Source organism: Macrobrachium nipponense, chromosome 13, assembly GCF_015104395.2.
Source record: "Macrobrachium nipponense isolate FS-2020 chromosome 13, ASM1510439v2, whole genome shotgun sequence".
NCBI classification, from domain to species: Eukaryota; Metazoa; Arthropoda; class Malacostraca; order Decapoda; family Palaemonidae; genus Macrobrachium; species Macrobrachium nipponense.
In genome coordinates this window covers 39694531-39712641 of record NC_087206.1, presented here as the reverse complement: position 1 = coordinate 39712641, position 18111 = coordinate 39694531, and the positions used below count along the sequence as shown (strand labels likewise).

The following is an 18111-nucleotide window of genomic DNA, read 5'->3' as shown; positions in this document are numbered from 1 at the left end:
GTTTTTTAGAGGATTCCTAATTGTGTTCTAGGCTGCCGACGTAAATAGTTCCACATGTCTAGTGCAGTATCTTATATTGCTGAACCTTTCTAGATCATGCTATATATTATTCTGCAGTTTTCCTTCTTTTCCTTCTCTTGCCTGTATCTCCTCAGATGAATTCGTCCAATGAACTGGCCTTCCTTTTCTTTTGTGGAGTAAAATTCATTGATAGCTTAACATTTATTTAGTCTTGACCAGAAAATGTACACTAACAGTTTAACCTTTCTTTCCAAGCGTTTTCATTTATTCTCCTGCAAGAAAGCATCGAAATACTGTTAGACAGACTTTTAATCCCCCTCCGGAAAAACATATATTAACCTACTGTTTTCCTCGACTCCAGTTTTGAAATATCCTTAATTTTCTTAGTTTTTTTATGGTTCCTTAAAATTCATACCCAAAGGTTCCTCGAAATCCTACTCGGTCTTGTAACCAATCGCCTTCTGGTTTTCTTGGGATCTTTTTGGTTTTCCATCGTTTGCTTTGCCACAATATTAAATTCACGTCTTTACATTGTGTGTGTATATATATATATATATATATATATATATATATATATATATATATATATATATATATTATATATATATATATATGCTTAAAAAATCACAGTAGATGCACGTGACTTCATTAAATAAGCGAATACCACAGGAAAATGATAGTCAGAAATCCAAGAGCTTTCGTCTTTACTAAGACATTGTTAAGGAACGATTGAAATACAATTGGAGAGAAAGTTTTCAGTTAAACAACAGATCAAAAATACCAGATGGTTAATTGTCAAAACGGTCACAAACCAAAACATAGATTCAATCCCTAACAGAAACTGCAAAGTATCCGTACAGTCTAGGCTTATAAGAAAATTAAAGAAGACGAAGCAGTGAAAGTGACAAAAGCAGATAAATCTAATGCTGTGGTAATAATGAATAAAAGTGACTATGTAAGTAAAATAATAGCATTGCTAAATGATACTGATACTTATACGAAACTGAGGTCTGATCCTACACAGACGGTGAACTCCCATTTTAATTAACAAATTAAATCCATTCTGAAGGGCTTGGACCGTTAAATTAAACAGTTTACACTGCAATGCGCCTCCCTACCTTATATGTATGGTTTAGTCAAGACTCACAAAATCAATAACCCTATCAGACCAATCATAGTTCAGTAGGCTCAGTTACGTTTAATTTATCTAAATGGTTTGTAAAAATTCTTACACCTTTGGTAGGAAGCATTTATAACACGAATGTTAAAAACAGTGTTGATTTTATAAACAAATTGAATAGTTTAAATTTGAATTTTTATTTTAATATGGTTAGTTTTGATGTCTTTATTTACAGAAGTGCCTGTAGATGATTTACTTGAATATTTGGAGGATGAATTAAAACGTCATGATATTCCCTTAACTGTAGCAAACCTCATTAGTCTCATAAGGTTATGTATCAAAGATAGTAAATTTTGTTTTAATGGGAAATTTTTTGTACAAAAGTTTGGCATGGCTATAAGTAATCCCTTATCTCCTGTCCTTAGCAATATTTACATGGAATTTTTTGAGACAAAACTCTTACCAAGAATTTTAACCCAAAAAGTTATATGGTTTAGGTATATGGATGATATTTTCTGTATTTAGCCAGTTCACGAAAATCTCCAGGAATTCCTTAATAATCTCAATAATTTAGTCCCTTCTATGAAATTTACTGTATAGGAAGAAAGAAATTGTAATTTGAATTTTCTTGATGTAATTGTTCATAGAAATGATAGAAATTTCACCTTTTCAGTCTTTCGGAAATCAACTAACATTGCCTCTTTTGTTCATTACTACTCCAATCACCATCAAAATGTTAAATTCTCTGTTTTTTTGGGGATGTTCCTAAGGGCTTTACGTGTCTGTAACCCGCAGTTTATTGACGCTGAGATTAAAACTATTTATGATATTGCATTGAGACTTAAATACCCAAGGAATTTTGTAGATGTAGCACGGAAAAGAGCTAGAACAAAATTTTATTTAACTAATGACAAACTTGAATTTAGTAAGCATAACATTTTAGAATTACCCTATGATGAAAGGTTTATAGATATTCCTAGAATTTTAAAGTTTTTTAACATAAATGTTGTTTTCAGTAATATTAATGTCAAGAGTTTAGTAATAAAAAATTCTCCTAAAGATCTTCCAGGTTGCATATATGAAATTCCTTGCAAAAAGTGTGATAAAGTCTATTACGGACAGACCGGTAAATCTCTTTCACAACGTCTCAAACAGCACCAATATTCTGTGAGAACTGGGCAAATATCGAATGCATTATTCGTACATATGAGAGATTTAGATCATCCTATTAACTGGAGTCAAGTAAGAGTCTTAATCCCATGTAATGACACAGTTAAAAGGAATATCATTGAATCTTGTTTCATCAAGTTAAGTAATGGAAATGTTCTAAATTTAAGTCTTGGTTTATTTAAACTTGATGCCTTCATAATGAAAAAAGTTGTAGATAAATATAAGCAACAAAATTAATATATTCCGTTTTTACATGTTTTGGACTGTACGGATACTTTGTAGTTTCTGTTAGGGTTAAATCTATGTTTTGGTTTGTGACCGTGTGATATCCGATAATCCTGGATTATCTCTTTAACTTTTACCTTTTTGACAATAACCATCTGGTATTTTTGATCTGTTGTTTACTTGAAAACTTTCTCTCCAATTGTATTTCATTCGTTCCTTGACAATGTCTTAGTAAAGACGAAAGCGCTTGGATTTCTGACTATCATTTTCCTGTGGTATTCGCATATTATATATGTATATGTATATATATATATATATATATATATATATATATATATATATATATATATATATATATGATTATAATCACTTTAGCACGTGATTCGTTTATCACATATATCCACAGGTGAAAAATAAGGCACACAATATTTATGTAGGTGTGTATGTATATGTGTATGCCACTTGGGAATATTTTCTTTCTTATACAGTTAGTATTACAGTCAGTGACATTATATGGGGAGGCTATCCTTTTATTTAGACTTTGAATCAGTCTAGGCTTCTTTTTCCCTTCAAGGAAGCTTCTCAGGATCAGAAAAAAAACAAATAACATCCCTTTCCATTTACTTTTAGTTGTTAACGAATCGTTCCCTAGTTTACGGGCGATATCTCTTCAAGAGTAAATTTCAAATTGACAAAAATAGTTTTTATTAATTTGTTTTTTACAACATGCGCACTTAACACCTAAACCAAAAATGTAAAACGTGACGTCATTGGAATGATGAATTTCTATTGGTCGGAGGGTCGCACACTATCGCTGGTGGTCTGCGCCGCAGCAAATCCATTTCTGGTGTTCCGTAGGAGACTCCTTATGCCACGGCTTGCCACTAAGTGCGGGACACGATTTCCGTCTCTTGCCGCTAATTTTGATTTGTTTCAGTGACGTCATTGGTATGGTCTTGGCCTATCACCTCGGTGGCCGCGAGTTCGATTCTTGGGCATTCCACTGAGGGGTTACAGTTGTGTATTTCTAGTGATAGAAGTTCACTCTCAACGTGGTTCGGAAGTCACGTAAAGTCGTTGGTCCCGTTGTTGAATAACCACTGGTTCCGTGCAACGTAAAAACACTATGCAGACAGACAAAACAAGCTTCGCTTCGGTAGTTTCTGTCATATTCAGGAGCATTGTCGCTCGTTTCTCCCTTGGAATTCTCACAAATGTCTAGTTGTTTCCTTGAAGAAGGGAGGATGAAGTCCTTGTTCCTTTTGTGCGTTTAATTCAGGCCCCTGTTGATTCATACTTAAAACTTATGCTATTTGCAACCTCTGGAACCGGGCTGCTCTATGGGCGATCTTTGTGCTTTTTATCAAATCTTCCAATATTGGTTGACGGTCGCGGGGACCTACTTAATGTGGGAGCATTGCTCCTTCATTGCGGTGGGCTTAGCGATCGTCTACATTAGAGTGGTAGTGCTGCGACCTCTATAGCCATTGCTGAGGTCTTGACATGTCCCTTCGGTGCATTTGAATTTATATAATACGTTGGTGGACTCCCACATCTCTCCTCGGGGGTCAGTACTATCCCGCATTACGAGGGTGCTGACCAGGTTCGGGTGGCAGTGGACTCATAAGGAGACACTGGAGTTATGATTGCAGGCGTGGATAATTGCCAAGGGTGCTTTACCATTCTATTTTAAGTCTATATAATTCCCAATTTTATTGTGAATTATTATTTCCTATCGTATTTCTTTTGACTGATGTGTATGTATACATACATACTATATTTATACATGTATATGTATTATTTATGAATATATGTTTCCCTTTATATAAACTAATATATAATATTAATATATATATATATATATATATATAATTAGATCGATGTATGTTTCACATACTCTATGAAATGCATCGGGCAATATCAACCATACTTGGTATGCATGTGACCTACTATGTGGAAACGAATACTGCGTGAGTAAGACATCACTAGCACCATAGGCAGGGGGGGAGGTGGGGGGCTTCCATGAAACGGGGCTGTTTATGCCCATAGACTTAGTAAGTTTACGAATTTATCATACCTAATTTCGGTATACTATTTTTATGACTTATCTGGAAAAGAATACTGTGGCACCAAAGGGGGTGGGGATTGGGAAGGGGGTGAAAGAAAGAGAGTAAGAGGAAGAAGGAAGTGAGAGAGAGTAGAATGGGTGTTTGGGAGATGGAAGAGAGAAAGAGACATGGAGGGTTGGAGAGAGACAGAGAGGAAACGGAAGTTTGAGTTACAAGGATTAGGATGTCTCTAAGACTTAATAGTCCATCCAAGGAGACATCATGTGCTCACTTACCTCTAGGAGCAGGTTTTACTGTTTATTCATAGTGTCGTCATGATCTTGTCTAGCTTTCTTTTAAACTCTTCCACACTGTTGCTGTTTACTCCATGTCACATATCTTCTATGTAGAGTTGTTCCCACAATGAGATGTGTTATATCTCTTCAGTTCTAGTTTCCATCCACGATTCCTTGTCTGGTTTTTGTTTAATGTGAAGAGATTATTGTCTACTTTTTTTTATGCCTTTCAGTATCTTGAATGCTTCTATTTGTCCTCACAATCGTTGTTTTCTAAGTCATACGTGTTCAGGCGCTGTAGTCGTCTTTAGTAACCTATTTGCCTAATGGATGAAATTAACTTTGTGGCTCTTGCTTGTAACCCTTCTAGTCTATTTATGTCCTTTCTTAGTGCTGGTGACCAAAACTGTACTGCATATTCAAGATGTGGTCTAATTATTGATGTGTAGAGCTGCAGCACCGTTTCTTTGTCTCTGTATTTGAACTGCCTCTTTATGTATCTCATTAGTTTCTCTGCCTTCTTTTCAGCTTTTATTTATTGTTTTGTGGATTTTAAGTCTTTGGTAATAATGACTCCAAGGTCCTCTTGAAGAAAGATAGAGTGAGAGGGAGAGGAAGTGAGAGGGGTGTTAGGGAGAAGATAGAGAGAGAGAGAGAGAGAGAGAGAGAGAGAGAGAGAGAGAGAGAGAGAGAGAGAGAGAGAGTTCATGGTTGTCATTTAGTTATATCTACATATATATAAATATTATATATATGTATATATTTATATACAGGCATACATACATACATATAAGTATTAAGTGTTTGGCCTGGTCATTTTTAGGATGAATGCTGCTAACCAATAGCGCTGTCTGAGGGCGTGGAACAAGCAGTCTTTTCCTCCCTGCAGATCATCTGCTCAGGAACAGATATCCGCGTTAGTGTGTTTTTGAGAGTGCAGGCGCTTTAAAATTACGAAATGAAAGGCTCCATTGAGCATTACTAATCATTATGTTATTGTTCCTCTCTCAAACTTGCTACCGATACGTGAAGACCTTTTACAAGCTAGCTTAGGACAGATCTAAGGAGTCTGGTAGGTGCCATTGCTATCCACAGCTGTTTGTAAGCAAGCAAAACCTCTCCTTTAGCGGCAAGATGCATTAGGAGAGGAGAGCCACTGTAGCCTCTGCCAAGCTTATCCACAAATGAGCGTTCCCTGTTGAGGACAAGTCCCTTCACCATGGACAAAATGGACCTCAATGAGGCAGGGGAGCTGCACCATGGCAAGGGAGTCTTACAAGATGTGTATCTTTCCCGAGGCTGGTCTGGATAACCTCACTGTCTTCTTTGTCCTCTTGTCTAGAAGTACAAAGAAATGGACAGTGAAAAGCAAAATCCATTACTGAGAGATCTTTGGAGATCTAATTCCTCAATCAGAAATTTCGAGAACCAAACTGTTCCCCAAAGCAACATTCAGAACCACAAAGTCGACCACCATTAAAACAATTTCAGTAGAATTTTTGAAAATGTTGTGAGATGATGTGAGATTCGTCAAAACATACGCTAAGGTTAATATCTGCTTGCGGTCAAACAGCTTTCTGTTATTTTCTCACAAAACACTTACACACACAAATACGCAACACGCACTCAAGTTCAACGCCTGCTTAGATGAACTTGCTTGAAATAGTTCTAAATTGTTATTCGTTGTGTGATCTGTGGTGTCCACATGTAAGTCCGGAGATGTGATGAGCCGCCAGAATAGACGTGCGAACATGTATGTATGTTGTGACAGGAGATGAGTGAGGGCTATCAAGATGCTGCATCTGAGCATCATCTCAAACACCATCTCATCTGCAATGGATGAGATGCTTGCGAGGAGACTGGGTGAGGGGATGGAGGAGGAGGAGGAAGAGGTGGAGGAGGTGGATGGGGGCCACAAGGAGGAAGGAGGGTCAGGAGGAGGAGGAGGAGGAGGAGGAGGAGGAGGAGGTGGAGGCGAGGGAACACTCCGGAAAAAATGTTTTGTTACACTTCGGAGAACTGAAATGATGGCAGACTTGTATGAGCTACGAATGAGGTGCGAAATAACCTGGAAATTTGGTCTTATGCGGATGTTTTCTAGGGAAATTGGAATCTCTCTCTCTCTCTCTCTCTCTCTCTCTCTCTTCTCTCTCTCTCTCTCTCTCTCATATACATATACATACACACACATGTGTATTAATATATATATATATATATATATATATATATATATATATATATATATATAATTGTATTGTTTTCAAAATTCCCATTGATTACAGTATTTAATATTTATCTAATTTTGTGAGTGACCGTGAATGTACCGTTGTCTTTTTTAGATAAAACCAATTTGAGCTTAATGACCCTAAAGTGGCGCTTATTGCGTATTCGTCTGCTTAAGAAACAAAACGCAATTCTATTTCCTGGTTTAAAGACCTGCATTGGAAGACCATTTTATGCCGCGTCTTTTCTGTTTACACGCCCAGGAAAGTGCTGTCTCTAATAAAAAAAAAATATAAAAAAACGTGGAGAGAACTTTTAAGGACAATTTTTATATTTCATAAGTTGGAAGGCAGCGTTACGGTGGCCCCAAAAGCTTCTTCTTCTTCTTCTTTTGCGGAATGGCCTCCTACAAGGGGGAATTACACTCTTGCCAAGCGAAAATATTTTTCCTTTTCGAAGTGAAAATATTTTTTTCATAAAATTGCTGCTAAGTGGTAATGAAACTACAACAAACCTAATTGGTATGGTCTGTTAGTGATTTTTCTTCCTTAATTTTTAAAGCCGATTTCCTTAAGGGAGGCCCAGATGAACCCCTTGTGCAGAAAGCTTCCGCAACTGCTTCGTACACTACGCCAAATACCCTCGTACTTGCATACTGTGCCATTCAACTGTCCTCTCTCTTCTGAGAAATAGTTTTAGCCATTGTCCCTTGAAATCCTTTACAGACATGCTGCCATTTACTTCTAAACCTAAAATCAAAGGAAATTGGTCTTACGATCATTGCGGTAAAACCTCCTCTTTACCTTCTTCTTTCCCACCGTTATCCCTAGATTAAGGGGTCGGTTGCCTGATGCACTTTCTCCACTGCCTTCTGTCAAAGGCATCATCCTCCACCAAACCTCTTCTCTCCATATCTCTCTTCATTTTATCTCGCCATCTATTCTCTGTCTTCCTCTCGATCTTCTTCCTCTAACAGGTTCTTCCGAAGCCCTCTTCACTCCCTCCTCGTCATCCATCCTCAACACATTCCCATACCATCTCAATCGTGGCTCTCTTATCACCTCTGTAATCTTTACTAAGCCTGCCCTTCTTCTTATTTCATCATTTTCCAATCCCTCAAGCAGTGATATTCCCATAATCCACCTCAGCTTTCTCATCTCTGTTCTCTAAAGCTTTACTTCCTCTTTTCTTCTTAGATCCCATGTTTCCGATCCATACATTAATACTGGTCTATCACTGTGTTATAGATCTTGACTTTTAGCTTGATTGGCATTTTCTTATCACATACGTACTACTCCAGTTATAAATATGGACAGCTTGATGTATCTTTAAAAGGTCTCATTTACAGTAGTATTTAACCGGCAACTAATCTTTCATCCCCCATCCCCTGAATAATTTTACATACACTCACACACACTCACACACACACACCACACACACACACACATATATATATATATATATATATATATATATATATATATATATATATATATATACATACATACTATATATCTATACATATATATATATATATATATATATATATATATATATATATATATATATATATATATATATATATATATATATATATATATATATATATATATATATAATATATGTGTGTGTATGTGTGACAAAACAATATATATATATATATATATATATATATATATATATATATATATATATATATATATTGTTTTGTCACTTGCAATTGCGTGATTTACTTATATTTTCAAGTATTTAGCTACAAATATCGTTTAATACCGAATTCCCTACACTGATAAGTATTTATATGTCTCTGCTGTCGGGTTTGACTAAGCCAGGCAGATACAGTAATTAGTTATAACTGCCTAAGGATGTAAGTAATACTCAAGGTACAGCGAATTCGATATTAAACGATTTTATATCTCCTCACACCAAGAAATGTACCGGCGGCATTCTGGTAAATGTTTGTAAGTTGTACGTTCAATACTTCTGTTGTAAGAAAGACGTTGCATATTTCATGGTCTGCATAATTCCTCTTCTTCCCTTGACAGGAACGAATGCTTATCATCCTGGAACAAGCTGAAGCAGTCTCCAATGTTCGGATGCGTTTGTCCAGTCGATCATCAAAAACGGAAGTGTCAGAGAATCTTCCGTATTGTGCATAACAATCCTTGTGTGGGTGAGTACTCAAGCTTTATACTTCAAGGACATCATTTTCAACTTGAAGATTTCGCGTACCGGTATTACATAAAATATGTGTCTATTTTACAAAGTCGATATCTAGAGTTTGTATTGCAAATTTGTGTTGATGGATGATACCGGATTCTTTCTCTCGAGTTAGGTTTCCCTGGTGCGGATCCGACAGAGATGCATTTCCCTTTGTGTTCTTTGAGGTGCGTCCACCTTTACGATTTTGCCACCTGTCTTGAATGTGTCTTGGAACATGTCACGCTCAGTGTTCTTGGTTTACATCGGACGCTCACCACATTACCAGACGTTTTAATTTGATGTAGTTGTTAAGTGGAATATAAATTTCAATATAAACAATGGCGCTTTCCCCTCTTGCGAGCCTATTTTGTCTTTTCTACTTTTTAAAGGTACGGTAATGAGCTAACTTGGAAGCTGTGTCCCCACTTAGTAGCTCATAAGTCATACAAATGACAGGCAGTGACGATGTACGTTTCCGGGTTGTTAGACAGTTACTTTTGAAATTTCCAAGTCTTGGGATATTAATTCTCAGCGCAATCTTTCCCCGAGTCTTTTTGCACGTGAACGGTTAGAGGGACACATCTCTGCATCACTATGAGGTTGCAGTTCGAGTAAATCAAGATTTCTATGTTCTCGGAGCTTTTATATTCTGTGGCTGTAACTGAACTTTGAGAGCAGCTGATAGCTAGATTCACATGATGGCCAGTTTGTCTTTTCGACTCAAGTATTTCACTGCGTATGATATGATTGCCTGCTTGGAAGAACACCTCTCGCCTTGAGTAGCCCTCGGATGTATCACATCAGCTGGTAATGTGTTTGCGTCGATTTTTAATTCGTTGGAACGTGTTGCATCAAATCCGTTAAAGGCGCTGCGTTCTCGGCACTAAGCGGTTCATCTTACCAATGTTCCTCACATAAAAGTTACTTCGAAAGACTGACGGAGTCAGGTTTGATTATTTTGTTGTTCCATAATGAACAGTATACTCTCAGAATTGCAGCACGACTTCATAAAGTGTTATCTAAATGTGCCATGTATAATGAAAATTTTATTTTTTGTAAAATGAACATTTTATTTTTTCTTTATGCACAGTCAGCTCCTTTCAAACGTTTCCAAGAAGTGAATGAAATTAATTGGCTTCGATATATTTTTTTCATGTTTTTAAGAAAAAGAAGTTTCCTTTATTTTACTTTTTCGTTGGGTTTAATTCAAAAGTCTAGTCGAGCACCTTAGGCAAGGCGGCTCACGAAGAGAGAGATATGATTAGAAATCTAAGGGCTAACAAAAAAACAGCGATAAGGAGATTAGAGGAAAAGAGGCAAAAGAGAGGACAAAACTCTAGAGAATTGTTATGGAACTTTTGGGGGAATGTGCTTATTTTTTTCCATTGTTAAGGCTTTTATTTATTTTCTAGGCGGTCCCTCAGACGGTGTACGTTTCCGTGCTAGTGAACGTCGACATCAGTTTCTTTTGGGAGTGGTTTGGAAATTTCTCTCTCTCTCTCTCTCTCTCTCTCTCTCTCTCTCTCTCTCTCTCTCTCTCTCTCTCTCTCTCCCTTAAAAGATCCATATTAAACTTCCTATTTACTCAGATGTTCTCTACCCAACATGCGCAGTTTTGTTTTATCTTCTCTGAATTAGTTTTATCATTAAGTGAAATACATGACGTTTAGATGATCAGATGATCATGTTTAATTTGTTTTTCAGGTTCATCATGTCATGAGTTATGATTTTATCAGTAACTACGTTCTCCTGCTGGCTGAAGAGAAATAAAAGATTTTAGAGCTACGCCTGTCATACATACAGGGGTTTTTATTTTGTTTCCCAAAGTATTTTGACGTGTCTTTTGTACATGAAATTATTTTTCAGGATCTAAAGATTTCATACTTTGCTTTCCAAACCACTCCTTATGACATTTACTATTTGAAATGATCAGCGTTGTCATCGTCCTAAGGATGGTAAAATTTGTAGAACGTTAAGATCTTCTACTGTTGAATAAGGCAACCTGCTTTGGTTGGATTTTTCTTTCTCATCGGTCTAGGTTTTTTTAATTGTCTTTTTTGTATTATAGTTTTTATGATACCTTACATTTCATTTATTTAAATTGCTTTGAGTATTGGTTCTACTTTTAGGATATAATAGTTTACAAATAAGTTTTGATAATGCTTACTGTTTAAGCTTTCCTCTGCCTAATGCCATTTAAGATTCATTCTTGGAGGTTTCTATTGTTGATATTAGCTCTGTGACACAACTGTTAACCATGTTCTCTTTTGCAGATCTGTATCATTTAATTGACATACCCATCTTATGTATCAGTTTTGCATTAGTTTCATGTCTCTCAGTCACAGGATATAATATATAGATTGACCTATAGATTATTTTTTGAAAATAACCTTTTCATCTCTTTGTATATATGAGAAATGATGTCCCATTTTTTAAGTTTTCATTTAAGGTTATAATATTAGTGTATTTTAGCACATTACCATTTCATTCTTACATCTCAACTGGTCGGGCAAACTGATATTCAAAGTTCCACTTCTCAGAGAAATGATGAAATGATTCTCACAACATTCCATCTCCAACGTTCCTCTTTGAGACACCTCCTTAGAGTAAGATTGTCTTGTGACCCTTTCATGACCCGTCTCCTGTCATATATATATATATATATAGATATATATAATATATTATATAATATATATATATATTATATATATATATATATATATATATATATGGCAGTCCCCGGTTATTGGTGATCCGGTTTATGGCACTTGTCTAGCGGCCACAAAACCGGCGATTTATGTTGCCATAACGGGCCGAGTTCCAGTTATCGGCGCCAAAAGGTGCCTTATGGCTCCATAAATCGCCGAGTTTCGGTTAATGGAGATTTTCGCATATCAGCACACCCCCGGGGATGGAATCCCTGCTGATAACTGGGGACTGCCTTATAATATATATATAATATATATATATATATATATATATATATATATATATATATATATATATATATATAATAGTAATATGTAACACATTTATTATATATATATTATAATATATTATATTATATATATATATTATATATTTTTATATACTACATATATTTATATATATATATATACGTATATGATATTGGATGTAACCTTGTTAGCCAGTTAGTTATTAGTAAGTAGAAATATCCCCATAGTGGATTGCATTGATGCAGAGATTTCAAATAGATTTTGAATAGCAGAGCCCATGTTGAGTGTGGGGGTTGAGGTAGGGTGGAGGGGTCTGTCATACACTACACAACACACAGTTGCCTCCAACTGACTCAAAACAAAACCAAACTAAACCAAAACTCTTTCATTTTTGAGATCCGGGTCAAAACTTCCCAACCACTTGGTGCTATTTAGCCATTTTACTCCCGTGTCCTCCGACTCACTCGAGGCTGAGACCTTCCTTCATCTATGGAATCATTGTTTTCCTCTTCTGTTATGATCTGTATATGACTCTCGTAGTATCTCTGCACCGGAGTAAATTGCTTGAAGTCCATTAAGTGCTTCAGGAACTGACTCGTTGTTGCTTCGGAGAATGGCATTTCTAGCTAAAAGGCATCGTCATATCTGCCGCTTTCTTTTTTTTTTCTCTCCACTCACTGTCCACTAAAAGGCTTCGATGACACTGGACCGACCATTTATGACCTTGCTTCCCTGCTTCCCCTTGCGCTCTCCGTCCGTTCTCGCTCTTCTTGCCTTATTTATTATTATTCATTCTCTCAGGGAAAAGTTAATAAATATCAAAAATAGCCTAAATTGAAGTTAGTAGTATTTTACTACTTGTAAGTCCTCATCCATCTTTTGAGTCAAAAATGTGACTTTCTTGGTACTGTTACGGACCTGTTGAATAGTAATGCATCTATGACTTGGTAATGCCTATTTAACGAAGTGTATTAATCATGCTAAGAGGTAATATCTGAAGAAGACGCGATAAAACCTCGAAGTCAGTTCGTTAATGGAAACCAGGTTAAAAGTTATTTATGATTGCCCCATTTTCTAAATGGTATGGTCCACTGTCTGAAGGGCTGCTGTTGCTATTCTTCTGCTACTACTATACCACTTTTACAATCACTACTACTTCTGCTGAAACTGCCGCTACTCTTGGTATTCCTCTCAATAACTGCTGTGTCTATGGACTCACGGTAGCGACTTTGTTCAATGAGATTCAAAACGGGCTCTTCCAGATGGGATCCTTTCGCCGGTCGGTCTCCGTAGTCAATCCTTTGGTAGTGTGACTGACGGAAAGGATCCTTCGGAAACGAGGCTCCTTCACATCCAAGCCTTTTAGAGCAGCCATGTCTGTGAGACAAAGATCAAAAGGGAAGAGCTCTGTACGAGACCTCGATGGAGTCGATGTTTTTTGTGTCTGGATAAATGTGTCTTTGTTGTGCTCTTGAATTAAAGAAAATAATAAGAGGCAAGACTCCATAAATGTTCTCTGTCATCTCTCTCTTTTTATTTTCTTTCTGGATCTGTCTTCTTCACTCACTTAGCTACGCAGCTTCCCCCAATCTCTCGACTTGTTTCTGTTTCCTTCTCTTTTGTTATTCTTTTGTTTCGTTCCTCTTGTCATGTATAGTTTCCAGAACTTAGTTTATCACGACTTGATGTCAGTATAATAGCAGTAGAAAATGTTTATTCGAGTTATGCCAAACATCCTTTTCATAAAGACGAAATCATCAGGGATGATTGTCTCCCTTTTAAGAACGAATCAGTGATATGTAACCACAAAGCAATCTCAGGCGTCATGACACTTTCTACTGCTTGAATCACTGTACTAGGGAAGAGGATACCGCCGTTGAAGCGAAGTCTTTCTCCCTTTACATTAGTGATGTACATAGCTCTGATGTATATATTTTGTACATATAATGCACATATTTACTTTCTGCCTTTTGCAAGTTGAATAGATAGCACCGTCAACCACAGCACCACTTCAGAATCCTAGTGCACAGCGCTTTTATTGATAATGTTGTTCAGCACCACCTATTTTTAATGGAGTATGTCTGTCCTGTTTATGTATCTTTAATCTTCTGAATTTTTCCCCAGCTCAGGAGCACTACTATGCCATTTGCCTCAGCTAAACTATATAACAAATGCACTTTCTTTCTAGCCAATACTACTGTCAAGGGTTCCTCTTCGGGGGATCTTTGATTCTCCCCACAGTTTGTCATCAATAACCTAGCAGCAGCAGATCATTGACTCTTCAATACTTAATTTTTACTCCTGATCAGATCAGAGATAGCGTTTTGACGCAGCAGACTGTTCTTATAAAATAATCTTAGAACTGAATCAAAGATTCCTCGACAGGGGATCGGTGATTCCAAGCACTGAAAGATTCATTTCCCAACAGTTGATCCGTGAATCTTCTTAAATGTATGCTAGATTCTCAAACGAGAGTCGTTCATGGTTCAGCACTGGATCACTGATTCTCCCAGTAGCGGGTCAGTGATCCCCACAGCGGGAATGATCCTGTGTTGTTCTTAAAGGCACACGTGCTAAGAGGGTCAAGCAGGTTCTCTTGACACTCGAATCGACAGTGACGCGTGTGGTGCGAAGAGGGTAACAATCCGTTTTTGTTTCATTGTATTCGTTAATGGCCAAGATTCGTGAAACCTGAAAGTCATCATTTTATGCTTTAAGTGTCCACTTGCCCTTTCATGTGATGAACAATGTTTGGACTTGTTTGGGGAGCAAATTTGTCATGAATCCCAAGTTATGAGTAATTATTTTTTTGAGGGTAAAAGTGTTCGCACCATCACTGAAGATTTTTAAATTAGACCCATGCGTACTGCTATGGTAACGCAACCCAATGCAAATGGAAGATGAAATTCTGCCCCTTCCAATTTCCAATGACGTGTTGAAGAGTGTCAGGTGTCATATCTGTGTTTGAGTCGATGTTTTCATTTTCCATAAATACAGTCATAATGTCCCGAAGATTTTTCTTTATTATATTAATACAGGTATATCTGTCTTTGGTACAATGTTAAAACTTCTTTAACAAATGCCTATGAACGATTTTAATTGTATATTTTGATTTTTAATAGGACTTTTGAAGGAATTAGATTGAAAGAGGCAGAAAATGTTCATCTGTTGAGTCTTAGAAATTGCACCATTTCACTGTATTGTAGGATGCACTCACTCACTCACTGTATTTCACTTTGAATATGTATACACCATAGGATGCACCATTTCTATTGTGCCTCATGTCTGCACCGCGCTTCTTCTTGAAAGGACACAACCCATCAGGCACCACGTCAGCAGCATGTTTCGGAGCGGGCACCGGGAAGGTACCAAGGCGACAATGACCCGCTCCGTGAAGCGAGTGTCATGTCGCCGTCAGGTACTCTAGAAAGTCCCAGCTCGTTCTCGCTCGCTCTGTCAGTCTGTCAGTCTGTCTCTATGTCTCCTTATGTCTCCCCCATTTGGAAGCAGCGGCTTTCTCACTCCAGGTGTCTCTCTCACCCAACCCAGGCTCTCTCTTGAGATTACTGTAGAACTATGATAGCGGTGTGATGGCGTGAGAGGTTCTGTTAGATTCTGTTTTTCAAATGACCTTGAGTGTGTTTTGTCTGGGTGAGAAATGCGATTCAAGTCGTGAGTTTGTTTGTATACATGAGCTTCTCAAGGGACGTCATCAGTAATGATAACTTGTGATCATGTAGGATGTTCGGGTGTGTGCGTGGTTTTGTACGTTGGTTTGATTGTAACTTTTTTGTTTCTAATAGTCCTGTTTACTGCTTTGAGCGCCTGGGTGGGCGGAGTCTCCCCGTGACAGCTAGCCAATCCAAGGGGAGTTTCACACACACACTTAGTGTAGCTTTTATTGCACTCTTTTGGTTTTTATGTTTGTTTTTGGCTATCTTTTCTTTTTTCTCTGGTTCCTTACAGATACGTTCCCTGCCTCCTCCTCCTCCTCCTCCTCCTCCCCTTCCTCCTATATTCCCTCCCCCTATTCTTCTTCTCATGGGAAGAGCCGTGCAAGTGTGTGGGAGTACATATTACCCCCACCCACCACGCAGCGCCCACTTTTCCCTCCACTCCCTCCCTACATCCACCCACACCGCCAGCGCCCACGCCCACACGTCCCTTGGGTTTCTCGGCCCCTTGACCCTCTGCCTTTGCCCCCGCATGTGCCCTATATCACGGCAGAGCCCCTGCCCGCCTTCTCGGCACAAACGCACAATGTCCTCACCGTAGACCAAGACCACACCTTCACCACCACCACTGCCATCACCTCCCGGATGTCCTCCGGCGGTAATTCTCCTGGGTCATTTCCAGTCAACATTATTCCCCGCGATAACTCGTCCCTTCACGCCGCCGTCGACACCCAAATCCAAAACCCTCTGGTGGTGGTGGACGACCCGAAGGGAGGAGGCCGGCGACAGAATGCGTCTCGGGCTGCTGATGTTTTGGGCCAGCGCTTTCCCACCGACCCCCAAGCAAGTACGTAGAAATGACAACAGCAACAGCAACAACAACAAAAAGATCATAAAACAAAGGAAAAACTCATGAGATTGTTAGAGAGACAAAACAGATTTTGAGCATTGCCATGGTTAAAGGTCAAGGAATACCACACAATAGCACTCTCACAAAACGTTTTACATTTGTTAGTATCACAGTTTCCTCTTTTAGTCTCCCAAGCCTCTCTCCACATTCCTTGCACATGATCCTCAATTCCTTGAAACCTTTCACTTCCTGAATATTATCCAATTCCTATCTTTTCAAAATTGGATTCCTGTTGGCCTTCAAGTAAGTCATTTTCTACCAGCTATCCGGATGAAACACTGGCCTACTCATGACTAAAAAAAAGAATTGCCTCAATTAGCCGTTCTTCCATTATGCTGGACTGAACAGAAACACGCGACCTGTTCCTCTCATCTTCTGACTGTTCACTTGACCACGATTTCGGCTGTTTTCGACTGACCTGTCGCAGTGATGATTGAAATATCACCTCTGATCTGATCTTATCCCTTCAGTACTATAGCAAGTTGTCAACTTTGAATTATCTAACCTGAAGAAATTGAGAGGACGCGCATTAAAAACTTGTACATAGAATCGGCGAGACGCCTTGAAATCGCTGCCAATGATGATCTTCAACCAGTGGTCAAATGTTTGTTGATCGATCTATTCTAGTTGCGTTTCTCGTGTTTTCGTCCTTACTGAAAAGACAGCCGTTGCTGTTACTATTTCGCTACTAGTACAATGTCCTGTGAATTGATAAGCTGGAAGGTTTCTATTTCAGCAAATTTTAAGATTGATTTTACACAGAGCTAGCGATTATTTCACTCAGAGGTCTCATTCTGGTACCGTTTTAAAATGCACAACTTTTGAGGACTTGTCAGGATTGAGAGAGATAGCCGCAACACTTTGGCCGACCTTTTATATGGTAATACCTCTGAATTCAACGACGTCACCTTAAATGTGAAAGTAAATTTTCTCGAAAAAACTCATTTTGAGTTATGTTGAAAATCGGTATTATATTTTTATCCCTCTTACTGTCATTCATACATTGTTTTTTATTATTTTTTATTTAGCAGTATTTTACAAATACTTATTAAATATTTTGCAAATTTAATTTTTTATATATTGCAAAAATAAATTTTGTGCTTTTCTGGGAGAAAAAAATTGATCCGTCTTCCTTCCAGTTCAAGTCAAAACGTGAAACAAGTAGAAATTCCCCTTTCCACCGAACGGCGAACAAATTTACCGAACGAATCTAAATCTCATAATAAGAGGCCACTTGGTAGGAGGATCATCAGTGCGAGCAGAGG

The 18111-nt window shown here is 37.9% G+C and overlaps 1 protein-coding gene across 4 annotated transcripts in view; it reads left to right on the top strand.

The window, feature by feature from the left end:
• Positions 1–18111, top strand: part of LOC135225755 (uncharacterized) — a 706758-nt gene that overhangs the window by 622441 nt on the left and 66206 nt on the right. For 2 of the 4 annotated variants that reach the window (XM_064265198.1, XM_064265197.1), the window contains exons 5-6: positions 9149–9276; positions 16229–16783. In XM_064265198.1, the coding sequence (XP_064121268.1) occupies positions 9149–9276; positions 16229–16783 (683 nt within the window). The remainder of the gene's footprint in view (positions 1–9148; positions 9277–16228; positions 16784–18111) is intronic. The other 2 variants (XM_064265199.1, XM_064265200.1) reach the window with 2 other exon arrangements.